The 12,951-nt window shown below is 38.7% G+C and overlaps 1 protein-coding gene across 2 annotated transcripts; it reads left to right on the forward strand.

Annotated features, from left to right (window-relative positions):
* The first annotated feature begins 10,716 nt into the window (after positions 1 to 10,716).
* LOC119773427 (platelet basic protein-like) lies at positions 10,717 to 12,734 on the forward strand. Of its 2 annotated transcripts, none has more exons than XM_038270434.1 (4): positions 10,717 to 10,889; positions 11,105 to 11,185; positions 11,263 to 11,343; positions 12,252 to 12,734. In XM_038270434.1, exons 1-4 carry the CDS (start codon positions 10,846 to 10,848, stop codon positions 12,346 to 12,348), a joined length of 303 nt encoding a protein of 100 aa, XP_038126362.1. In that variant the 5' UTR covers positions 10,717 to 10,845; the 3' UTR covers positions 12,349 to 12,734. The 2 variants fall into 2 exon arrangements, with proteins under 2 accessions (XP_038126362.1, XP_038126361.1); XM_038270433.1 differs by lacking the exon at positions 10,717 to 10,889 and adding an exon at positions 11,973 to 12,048 and having other exon boundaries at positions 11,053 to 11,185.
* Positions 12,735 to 12,951: the final 217 nt, after the last annotated feature.

Below are 12,951 nucleotides of genomic sequence, written 5' to 3' on the forward strand. Positions count from 1 at the left end.
TAATGTCTTATTTTCTATCATTGATGTAATGACACCATAATTTTATTTGGTAAATCAAAGGGGAATTCTTTGTAAAGCTGTGTTTATGAAATTATTCATTTCGTTTGAAAGAAGACTAATCCTGTTTTAATCTTTTGAAGTGTCTTCAAAACAGGTTTTTCTGGTAATGCACAGTACTAGGAATTTGACTTTTCTTAGACTTTCCAAAGGTGTGAGACCTGCTGTTAGGTTTAAAATATTGAAATTTTGCATTCTTCCATAGAATTCTTATGTTTCCTCATCTAATCTCCAATAAGCTGAAACAACTAAGCTGAAGCTTTAAATATAAAATATGATAGATTAACATACTGTATTAAACTGACATGTTGTGCTGTCATAGCAAACCACTAGATGTCACACTAAGATAACAAAAAACTGTCACAACACAAAGACACAACAATAATAGTAGAGCTCAGGAGAGCTTATAGATGAAGTCAACAGCATCCTGGATAGCTACTGACACCTCTTAATGTTGAGCAAAACAATGAAAGCTTATAATGAAGACTTTTTTTCTAAGCATTCGAAATTATATTGTATTTCTCTTGCAATCTTCCTGGCAAGTATCTATTTGCTTGTTAACAACTATAAAAGGGAAAAGTTTAAGGCATTCTACATTCTACTCCAATATATTTCGAAGAAGCTGATACTTGCTTGTTCCTTTTGGTTCAGTTTTGTAATCCGCTGTTGTCATTCTTGTTTCTTGAATATGCAATCTCAACAGGGGAGACAGCAGAACCGTAGGACTGAATTTGGACACCAATGTTTTAAAGATTTAATGACTTTCCACAAATGTGAGAAATTCAGGGCAGACATTATTTTTAGTTGCATGTTGCATGTGGTTAGGTTATTCAGAAGGACTTGTTCTCAAATCAGAGTTATAGTTTCTTTTTGGTAATAGATTCAACCTTAAATCTTTATTCCAAAGTGTGAGGAGTTTCACACTTTGGAATAGAAAGACTTTCCTTTTTTCTTTTTGGTTTTCTTTAAGAAATAATAATCAAAATAGCTGTTCTTATTTTTATGGCATTTTATTTTTTCTGCTAAAAAAAAGAAAAAAGGATACCAGAACATCTCGCCTGTTCAGCCAGGCCAACAACTCCCCTTTCAGAGGCATAGACCAGTACTGCAGGCTAACAAATAACCCAAACGATCATCCTTAATGTCACTGTGAAACCATACTGTAATTTTGTTAAGAAACTTGGCTGCAAATGTACAATTAATATGCAGGGAGAAATGTAAAAAAGCATCCTCTAGAGTAAAAAGTATGTATACTGGACATTGTTGGTGAAATAAGGCAGAGGGCAAGTCGGACTGAGAATAGCCTGAGAGTGAGAGAGGAGATGAGGGAGGCTAGGCCAAGAGCTAAATGAACGAATCTTGAATGATGATTGGCTCAAGAGGAGGTGCAGTCCCGATGTTGATTGGCTGAAACTTGAGAGAGGGACATTGCAGGTGGTCCAGGTGAAGCTGATAGCCATCTGCTAGATTTTTGCATCAGCTTCATTTCAACTTGGAGAGATTCATACAGAGAAAAGCTGCAATCAGAAAAATTGGATTGACATGAATAAAATAAGTTCTTTGGCAATCGGGCCCCGGCAGAAGACTTTGATCATATGGATCTATTTTCGTTGAGGATTAAAGTAGTCTTTCCTAAAAAAAAAGGGCCCGAAGACGAGCTAGGAGACTAGGGCCTCAAGCGAGGGAGCAATGGCATAGAAATTAGAGGAGAGGCAGAGCAGCGCAGTTGATGGCACTGACAGGAGAGAGGCTGATAGAAAGAGACAGCGCAGTGGGATGCACCAATAAAGACGGGGGTAGATAGAGAAAGACTAATCAAGACAAAAGGTGAAATCGGTTTACTCCGTATATCTGGATGCACCACTGATACTGAAGATGATGATAATGATGATAAAGAATATGATCAAAGCTGGTTGAGTGATAGTGTGTTGGATGAGTGTGTGTCGACGGACTGAGACCCTTTGGGCCACCAGTCAATGCTGATCGCCCTACCTAAAGGGTAAGAGAGGGTTGAGTTTCTAACAAGATGGAGAGGTGCGGACAGATGCGAGGATCGGTGAACAAGCTGTTGGAGTGATGAATATTTAAAGTAACTTTAAAAAGCAGATTCTCCTTATAATTTCAGAGAAAGTTGAAAAATTGAACTGCGGGATAAAAGGAGGGGCTAGGAATCGTGAACAACCATGCTAGGAAACGTACCCCTACACTCATATGAAAATTAATCGGATAAGCGGAGTGAATGACCCATAGTAAACGAAAGGGAATTCTATTTCAGCTTGAGAGTCGGCTGGACCAGAAAGCAGCCAGGGTATACAGAGAAACTCTCGAAGGACTGGTGGAATTGAATGTGGTGGAATGGAGCAGATTGTCAGGTTTATTCGATGATGATTATAAAATTAAAGCATGTGCATATGGAACTATAAAAAATGAGATACTTAACTCTGTTTACTGCAAACTGTCATGCAACTTTGGTGGAAAACTGCTGATGTTTGTGCAAGGATAATCACAGTTATCGGGAACCGCTCTATTCTGTGATTCAATCAAGAAGAGTATTTTGTCCTATGACCCGATCAATTGAATGTGTCAGAAGAACACTCTTCTGTAACCCACCCCATGTGTTATGATCTGCTAATAAAAAGGCTTCTGCTGAGGAAACCCACCAGAGAGCAAATGTGACTGAATGCGGCTCTGTCCTCCTGCAGAAGCTAAAAATCCCTATTCTGTGCGGACTCAGTTTCTTTTTACTAAACCTGCAATTTTGAACGTAACACAGATCATCGCTTACAATCTCAGAAATGACCTCTGCGTATTCCCGCAAGAATAAATATGAAGAGGTTGCGTCATTGCGATGGCTAGCATTAAACTCTACATACTTAATAACCTACAAGATGGGAAACAGAGATGCCCAGTGATGATAACTGCAATGAGGGGCTGTAGCCATACAGCCCGCTGCGATGCTCTGAGGATGCAATGCACCCGCCATGATGCACAGGCCATCATGTGCTGAGCACATGAGGCACCCACTGTAAAGTGCTAAGGTCACAATGTGCCCGTCGTGATGCGTTGAGGGCACGATGTGCAGCCATGAAGGCTCTACAGGAAGAAAAATACAGGGACTACAGAAGTGAGTGTCCAGTTTTACTCACGACTAGGTTTAATAACAAAAGAGAAATAATTAACATTAGTCCATCAGTCTAAATTCAATAAGACATCAATTTAATCTATTGAAAAATTGGCCTTTTACAAAGCATCCACGTAAAAAATATGCCATTTTGTTTGAAACTGTCTTCTAATCATCAATTCACAACTTTCTGGGGTTTGACATGATAGTAGACAGAAGGCCAACAAACACCCTGTTACTTCTATACGTCACAGTCAACTTACTCTCTGCTTTTTTATTTTTAAAGTAGTTCTAGTCTTAAATTTAGACAAATGTGTATCTGAATGTTTTAGGGAAGATCTATTTTAGATAGGAAAAACGGATGTAACTGCTGTAGAAGCATCAAGCTTTTTTGCTATAATTTGATTTATAAACATATTTGATGTTGTCTAAAGTAGGTTTATAAAGGATTCAGTCTCATTTCATATCACTTGATTGCTAAAAGCTGCATTAGCTAAAGGAAAATGACCTAATCTTAAGCTGAACAAGAAGTTTGCTTGGAAACAAAAAATTTGGAAAATATTGAAGCAATACATGAATGTTATCTGATTGGCAACACAATGTAGGATCTTTGCCAAAGCTTTGATTTCCGCCCACAGCTGTTGAGCATACAATAGATAGGGAAATCACTCCACCTGTGGGTTGGTTTTAATACATCACTGCATGAAGAAGCTCCTTCCTTTATAGCAGGAAGGACATAAAAGGAAGAGGAAGCCCCACGTCATTCTACGGAAGACCGGACTGGCAAAGCAGCTTTGAAAGATTGTTTACATGCTTGGGTTTAGTTGTGAAAAGAAAGAAGAAAACTGATGGAAGATAACATCTGAGGGTTAAAAAGGGTTTGTTGTTTCCCAAAACAGTAGTCAGTAGGTTTTGTTTAAATGGAAAAAAAAAAGATAAATGCTGCAATCAGTGCATCATAATTCTGAGCTGAGTAGTTACTTGCAACACTATCAGTTCTCTGGTAGTGCAAGCTCAGCAGAGTTCTCTATCAGAACGCAGTTTAAGAGGCTCTAACAAGACCAGAGCCAGTTGCTGTTGTAAGGTGTGAGGTAATATTTGTTTGTGTTGACACTTTCACAGGGTGGATAGAGAACTACCCCCTCCAAATCTTTTAATGATGGGGACTTTTGGAGTGCAGCTAAGAAATTGTAGATTAAACAATCCAGAGAAAAGCAGGATGGGTGCTTTTTCTTTTTGGGAAAATAAAATCCCAGATGGGGTTATTGTACGATTTTGATTTAAAAGTAGTTTCTTCTTTTCATTATGATCACATTAGAGTCTGATTAAAAACAGGATGGATGACACTTTGAGCTGGAACTGGACAAAGCTATACCATTTCTTACGCATATGGCCAAGAGCAGCAGATTAGCTGGGTCAACTTTTATAAACATGGCTGATATTATGTTATGTGGGACAGCAATGAGCAATCCCTTTTTAGATCTCACTGCAAATGGAAAAAATATCATTTAACACGAGACAGCAAGAAGCAAATTGAGTCAAATGAAAAAAAAAAAACATCTCAACTTGTTGAGAAATAGCAGTTTCCTCTTTCTAAAGAAAATAATGGAGAAGAGAATTAAGGGCGATTGCTATGCAATATCCTTTAAACTAATTTTAAAAATCAAAATGACAAAAAAAAAAAGCTGATGATGAAAAAAAATAACTGACCCTAGTTCCCTTTTACCACTGAAGCCATCGGAGGGGTCTTGCAGGTAAAGAACTACAACTTAATGTATTACAAGCAAAATACGTATATATTTTGTACCTGTATATTATAACCAAGAGGTTTGTATGAAATATGTAGAAACTTTGTTGGTGGGCTCCAATTAATCAGTATGACTTTTACATATTTCCCATGTTAAGCACAATCTGGTGCCACTGCATAAAATACATGTATATATTGAAGATTAAACTTTATTTTTGGACTTTATTGCGGCTGCTGAAAATGACACAATTATAAACATGGCATTTAATAATGATCATGGATATAATATCAAAACCTACATTAGTCAGTTAAATCAGCACTGTCATAGAACAATTTGCAACATTTGCAACATACCATGGATTGCATGCCAACATAAAAATATGGCGAGACTTCGGCTCTAACTTCAAAGCAGATTGAAAGAACCTGTGAGCTTGTCGCTCTGCGACAGGAAAGAGAGTCACTAGAGCACACCCTCGATAAGGTAGTGCGAAAACTCCTGTCACTGGAAGATGCACTGCTCAAAAAGGAAATTGCAAATTTGATGGAAAAACATCACCAAGAAAAGGAGGACTTCAAGAAACACTATGTAACCAAATGCTGTGACTGGAACATCTTCAAGGCTGCAGCAACATATGACAACTTATTAAATTTAATGAGTATGCCATGACTGTGCCAGCCTACAGAACATAAAAAAATGCATTGAGGATGTCAGCATCAGAAAGAACATCCCCACCAAGGTAGGCCCCAGGGTCTCATAACATACCTGGGCGGGTGTATAAGGAGTGTGCAGATCAGCTGGCTGGTGTCCTTACAGACATTTTTAACACCTCGCTGGATCAATCCGTAATGCCAGCATGCTTCAAGTCTCCCACCATTATTCCAGTCCCATAGAAGCCTCAGGTCACCTCACTCAATGATTACCGGGTTGTCGCACTGACTCCAATCATGACGAAGTGCTTTGAAAGGCTGGTTAAAGAACACATTGTCTCCAGTCTGCCGCCAACATTCGACCCGTTCCAGTTTGCCCTACTGACGAAACCACTCCACTGAGGAGGCCATCTCTGTTGCTTTGCACCTGAGCCTGGCACACCTGTAGGAGAAGAACACCCATGTGTGGATGCTTTTCCTGGACTTCATTTCAGCTTTCAACACCATCATCCCACAGCATCTGATGGGCAAACAGAAACAGCTGTGATTCAATACACCCCTCCGTAATTTGCTGCTAGACTTCCTCACCAACAGTCCTCAGTCAGTCCGGGTCGGACAGAACACCTCTGATGTCATCATCCTAAGCACAGGGTCCCCTCTGGGCTGCGTCCTGAGCCCCCTGCTGTTCACCCTGATGACACATGACTGCGTCCCCAGGTTCAACACCAATCACATCGTGCAGTTTGCAGACGTCACCATGGTGGTGGGCCTCATCAGAGACGAAAATGCCCTGGACTACAGAGAGGAGGTGGAGCAGCTGGTGGACTGGAGCAAAGATAACAGCCTGATCCTGAACGTGGAGAAGATGAAGGAGGTCATCTTGGACTTCAGGAAGAACCGGCTCAACCATGCTCCACTGGTCATCAACAGCTCAGCTGTAGAGGAGGTCAATAGCACCAAATTCCTGGGGGTGCATTTCACAGACACTCTCAACTGGAATGTAAACACAGCCTCACTTGTCAAAAGGGCACAGAAGCACATGTACTTCTTGTAGAGAATGAGGAGAGCCCACCTGCCCCCACTCATCCTCACCACCTTCTACAGAAGAAAAAAAATAATGTTAGAACTGTAACTATACAGTCATATGTTTACATTACTGTTTTTCATAAAAAAAAAATGTTGCCCTGCTGCTTACCTTATTAAGGCTGCACTTTAAAAAATGAAATGTTCCAGAGTGCTGTTCTTAAAAATTATTTTTTTTTGTTTACTCTTGTCTATACAAAATGACAAAATAAAATCTGTCTAAGTCTCTCTAAGTCTAAACATTTGAAACTTGTATAAGAGTTCTGTTTTTATTGTGTTCTGGTAACTTGAAGGGTTTAACAGTTTCCTCAAATTGATTGAGTTAAAAAAAGTTGGGACAACTAAAAAATATAAATTTTGGGGGATTAAAGAAATTAGAAGGTTAAGAGATAAGAATAATAATGTTAGGAATCCAGTTTGTGTGGGTTGTGTCTTTGTGTTGTTCTCCCCCTCCACCACCAGGTTGCGCCCTGTTCTCGTTGGTCCTCCCACATACCTGCAGCTGTTTGGCTCATTACTGAGGATTATTTGAGCGGTGGACTGTCACTACCTCGATGCCAGAGTGTTTGCCAGTTTTGGGTACTCTAGCCAAGCTGTGTTTTGCTGAGTCTAACTGAGTCTTTGTTTTTCGCCGAGCCTAACCTTGTTTTTTTTTGTCTTTGCCTTTTCGGAAGGAAGCCTTCCTGCAAGCTGGATGTTTGTCCTTCTTCCCCTGGAAGGATTGTTTGAGCCTCACACTGAGCACTGAGTCCTCCTGGATTCCCAAGTGACAGTCCGCTCAATAGCTCCTCAGGATCCAACCAAGTCTAAACCTGTCCACCCTCCAACGAGTCTCTACCTCTGGATAAACCCACACTAACTGGATTCTGGGAGAAGGGGTCTTCTCAACCAACTTGAGTCCTGTTTTCTCTGTCTTTCCACTCATCGCTTAAAGTTCCCATGAATCTTGAACTAACCACTGATACTTCCCTTCCCTCTTCCAGTTCCGGTTCACCAGCACACTGAGTTTCCTGAATCCTACCCCTGCTGTCCTTATCAATAAACCTGTTTAAACTTTTACCCTGGTTCTCTGAGTGGTTTACTGCACGTGGGTCAGATCTCTTAAGAAAATCATGATAAATAAACTTAGTTTCACCTCTATCTTAATATAAAGATTTATTTACATGAAATAAATAAAAATGTTCTCAAACAAATGTGCTGTTTTTTTGCTGGGAACAATATAATCTCAGATAACAACTGCAAATCCACTATTACAGTATTTTAATTATTGCTCCTCGGTTTCAAGAGAGAGAGAAGTGGCAGGCTGTTTGGTCTCTTCATGTGGTTCATTAAACTACATTCAAACACTGACATTATAATATTATAGCGATACTGAAGGATAAATATCCGTGATTGCTATCAAGTAGACTCATTTAATATTATTTTTCAGTTGCATGTGTTATTGGAAAAAGTCTAGGTCTTATATCAGAAGAAAAGAATTTGGTGTTTTTCATGTAAACGGCATTTATTGATCCTTGCCAGAGAGAACAGATACAGTAGAGTCTCTGCCAATGTTTTGATCAGACAAAGATTTGAACAGGGATGAGTTTCACATACAAAGTAGACCTATTACCACACACAGAACAGTTGGTGATATGACCTTGAAAAAAAGGAGTTTAGCTTCTCAGGTTTGAGTTTGTTTACAAATTGAACTTTAAAAACTCGCTTCTCGTCCCCAGCAAGAACATTAGCACCTAGAATAAGTAAAAACATTGAAGTGTTTGTGCTCAGCAGCCGACCAATTAGGGAACCTTGATCAGTTATAAGCTTAACATGTGTGAATGTTTACAGATTAACAAATCATAATTTCTGTATAGCTTATCATACACTGTACCTTACAGGGAATCCAATCATACCGGTCGATTTCAGCTGCCACAGTGGTGTTTCTTTGAACCTGTATCATTACCTGGTTCGATCCTGCTGTGGCAACAGATTCTCCTTTACACCTGTTAAACCCAGTGGTATTAGAATGGGACCATCAGTAGTATCGGTATTTTTCTAAGACAATTATAACAGTTAGTCATATTTTGTCCTGAAAGTTTAAAAAGGTCAATTCAGATATATAACAAAGGAGCAAAAACATGTGCAGTGAATCAAACAGAGGCAATCTTTTCTTTTTTTTCTTTGTTTCAATTTAAACATATCTTTGTAAGGAACCATTTTGTTGACCTCAGACTCAAGCTCTTCTTTCTTTCCCTACTTTTTTTTATTTATTTTTTTTATTGGAGGGATATTTTGAAACCTAATATATGTTACAAAATCACTGCTAAGGAAATTAACCAATCATTGTATTTGGGGTGAAAAGTTGTGTGGAAATGGTTGCATGTGTGACATCCTGATCTAATAGCACAGAATGTTGTACCCTGTTGGCTTTGCCTGATGTCTTCCCCGAATCTAGTCTCCAGTGGGTGCTGCTGCTAGATGAGGTCACGACATCAGAGCCTCCAAGGATCTCGGCTCCCAGTGTTTCTTCCCTCTCATCTGATTCAAACTCCTGCTCGCAGATGGGATCACTCACAGCACCTCAAAAGAAAACTTTGGTTTTCTGACACTGAAGGAGTTTTCCAGCTCAGCAACAGCTTATTGCATGGGGTGGTGTGAGCTAATCTTTAAGATAATCTAGCATCCCTTTTTTGGTTATGGAAATACTATCACCTTTTTTTTTTTTGTTAACCTAAATCCACCAGGAAATGTTATCACAAATTCTTCCTCCCACCAGCTGTAAGATTTTATAACCATCACTGTTCCCAACAACCTCAATACGTTGTAACAATCAGGCTGATTTTTGCAGTTTCTTTCTTAGCCAATTAAAAGTATTGTGGAGGATTTTTGTACATTTTTTAAAAGACATATGCACAAGCCTATTTCTCCTTGTGCACGCTTTGTTTAAAAGCTTCTGTTCTAATAGCTCATACTTAGTGTATCCGAACGTCCACCCTAATAAAGTTGGACTATGAAGTTGACTTTATAGAGAACTCAGATAACTGACCGTTTGGACAGCCCGTTGGTCACGTCACTCCTCCTCCACAGCGTCGTGCCTGCGCCATCTTTGTTATCAGTCACCGCTGTCGGGTAGCGAAAGTCATTGGTGTCAGCGGGCCGCTGTGACAGCAAATCCCAAAATGCTTTGCTTTGGGATATATCTGCCTCTTTTGAGGCCTTTCTTTTCTTCTCATACACTTCGTAGACACTTTTTCTCTTACATGTATGACCTTTGTCCATTTTCAAAGAACGGTGATGAAAAAGAAGAGCTTCAATGAATGTCTGAAACTGTAGCTCACCACACATATACGTCTGAAAGTGTGCATGCACAGAAAAAGATAGCTAACTGGGACAAGCATGTAGGACCGTTAGGAGAACCACTTATTTATGTGATCCACCTGGAAATAGAAGATCGTATCTATACCTATAAGTAACATGCTGCTGTCATTTTTTTGCACATATCTGGCATTGCTGCTATTTTTCACATATCCATTACTGTAAAAATGTCCACAGCTTTTAACTGATTATTTATTCTCCAGATACAGAGCATTTGTATTGTAAAAAACACTGCACAGTACAATACCTTGTTCTCTTCACACTGTCACTTATTCTGTTATCTTTAGACACTTTAACACCACAATTTCCCACATTTTGGGATAATAAAGGGATTTTCTTTGCTAAAGTTATCCTGTACATCAGATTAAAAAAATTAAAATAAAAAAGACCATAAAGGCAGTCCACATCATTAATCTCCCTTGTATGTAACATGCTTCAAAGCAGTCCGTCACAGAGACAAATTACTGATTTCTCTGAATCATATAAAAATTAGGTCTAGCTCTACGGAGGCCAGTGTTTTTGTTCCAGCATGTATAAAGAGTACAACTTAGGTTTACACAAACAGCAGCGGTAGTAAGATCTGTTTGAGCTTCACTGTGATGGAGTAATTCCCTATTTCAGAGAATAGCGGTAGTGAAAGTGCAAGAACAGGATTTTTCTTATATCAGTTCTTGAGGCATCTGTGATGACTGAGTGTATAAGACGTAAAGGGGGTGGTGTTCAAGACAAACAGGAACACTCACAGATTCACACTGAGGTGGAGAGAATCCCTGCAAAAAAGTCAATTTGTCTAGTTTTTACAATTAGAGGCAAACATGAATCCTACAATCCAATGCATCGTTCTTCTGACCTGCATCACCATCTGCAACTCAGCATGTAAGTATGCTGTGCAAAGATGTTTTTTCTGTTAAACCCTGTAATTAAAAATATGTATATATAATGCAGAAAATGTTTGCTTTATTGGGAATAAACTGTATTCTGTGCAAAGATGCTCTCTACTCATTACTTAAATTTATGAAAACTATATTGGTTGGGTTTAAATTGCCTTCTTCATTTACAGTCATCCCCAATCGCTGCATGTGTTTAAATAGACTCCAACGCATAAGGCCCTCTCTCATCATGGATGTCATAGATTATAAACCTCATGAATACTGCAGCAACCATGAAGTGATGTAAGTACCTGCAAAAAGAAATATCCAATAGGATCAGAATAAACACTAAGGATTTAATTATCATTCTTTAATTACAGAGTCATCCTGAAAGATGGAGATAAGCTTTGTCTTGATCCAAACTCAAAGTTTACCAAAGCTCTCCTGCAAGCAAAAAAAGGGTAAGGCAAGAAGTCCTTTTCTAAGAATACTTGTCAATTAAGTTTCACATAAAGGATTAAACATGCAATCATGTGCAGCTGCAGTAGCTGCCATGCATTGAACAGCCAGCAGGGATCATATTATCACATCTAAAGTGATAAAGTTTTTATTGTTTTTCTACTATCAGTAGGAGCAGTAGTCTATTAGAGTTCTTAAAAAAATTGAAGGTTGTGTGTGTGTGCGTGTGTGTGTGTGTGTGTGTGGGGGGGGGGTGTTAAGTCGTTCTCATGGTTTTCAGTGTCTTAATAGCAAATACCAGTTTCCCTCTACTTTACACTTTTCAACTGTTTCTGTGAGACCATCACAGACAAATTCACTCACACATTTACTGTAGGTTCCAAGATGTGGTAAACTGTTAAAGAGGAAATTTAAACAATTTAGGAACTAAATATCAACTCCGTTATAATGCACTGAATGTTTGCACAACAAGTCTTCATTTACGTTTGACTAAAAGCTACTCATCAAACCTGGAAGTCTAGTTGCTAAAAGTTACACAGTGTTGCTTTAAGTTTATGGTTTTATTTTAAATTGGGGTTCACTTAATAAATGTTGACAGATTTAAAAAGTTGGTTCACATTTTTTCTGCCAGGCTTGTTAAGAGCAGCACAACCCAATCACCACAGTCTCTTCCAGAAAAGTCAGAACCACAAGCTTGGCTCACATCGGTAAGTAACTCTTTTGAAAAAGGTTAAAAAATGGTTGAAAAAGGCAAAAGAAACACTAGTATAACACCACAAGTATGGTCTATATAATGGCATCAAAAAATGCAGACAATACTTCATATGGCTTAAATGTAAAAATCATTTATTTGTTCAAGTGCTCTACTTTTTTTTTTCTCTTTTCATCCCTTCTTCTTCTCCTTGGACAGGATCCCACTGCCAAGTGAGACTCAAAGCTCCGTGCCCAGTCAAGCTCAGGTGCCTGGGTGCAGAGCGCTCTACTGGGATCCGCTCAATAAACAATAAACAGATCCTGGGACTAGATTATCTGAGATCGGTGTACACTGTATTGTTTAACTAACCTTTTCAAGGTATGATTGATACTGTATTCCACCACTTTTAGCTCCTTGCATTATCTCCATTAACCCCATACATATTTTCTTTAGGTCTCATTTCATTACCTAATGCAGATATTAACTAATCAAAAGCTGTATCAAATCATGCATAACCATGTGCCTATTGTTTGTTAAATGTTGCTGTATCTCACAAATTATTCCTAAAATCAGATTGGTAATCCTGCACAGTGGTTTAGCTGCAAACCCCCTAATGCTATGACTGACTTTCTTGTATTGAGAATTAATTTGATTTGTAAGATGAAAATAAAATAATTTCACGTTGTCTTCATCACATGATCATGAAGTTAAGACATTATTAATTCATTAAAAATTATTCAAAGAAAGGAACAAAACTGTTTTTTCTATGCAATACATTTTTAGATTAACCATCTGCATACACTGCATGTCTGAAAAAGGAGAGCAAAGACACTTTGGATGTGGTGTAGGAGTTTATTTCAGAGCATTTCATAAACCATTGACCTGCTAAGATTTACATGAACAGTGGAGACTCAGG

The sequence above is a fragment of the Cyprinodon tularosa genome, unplaced genomic scaffold (genome assembly GCF_016077235.1).
Source record: "Cyprinodon tularosa strain WSP-4 unplaced genomic scaffold, ASM1607723v1 ctg76, whole genome shotgun sequence".
NCBI lineage: Eukaryota > Metazoa > Chordata > Actinopteri > Cyprinodontiformes > Cyprinodontidae > Cyprinodon > Cyprinodon tularosa.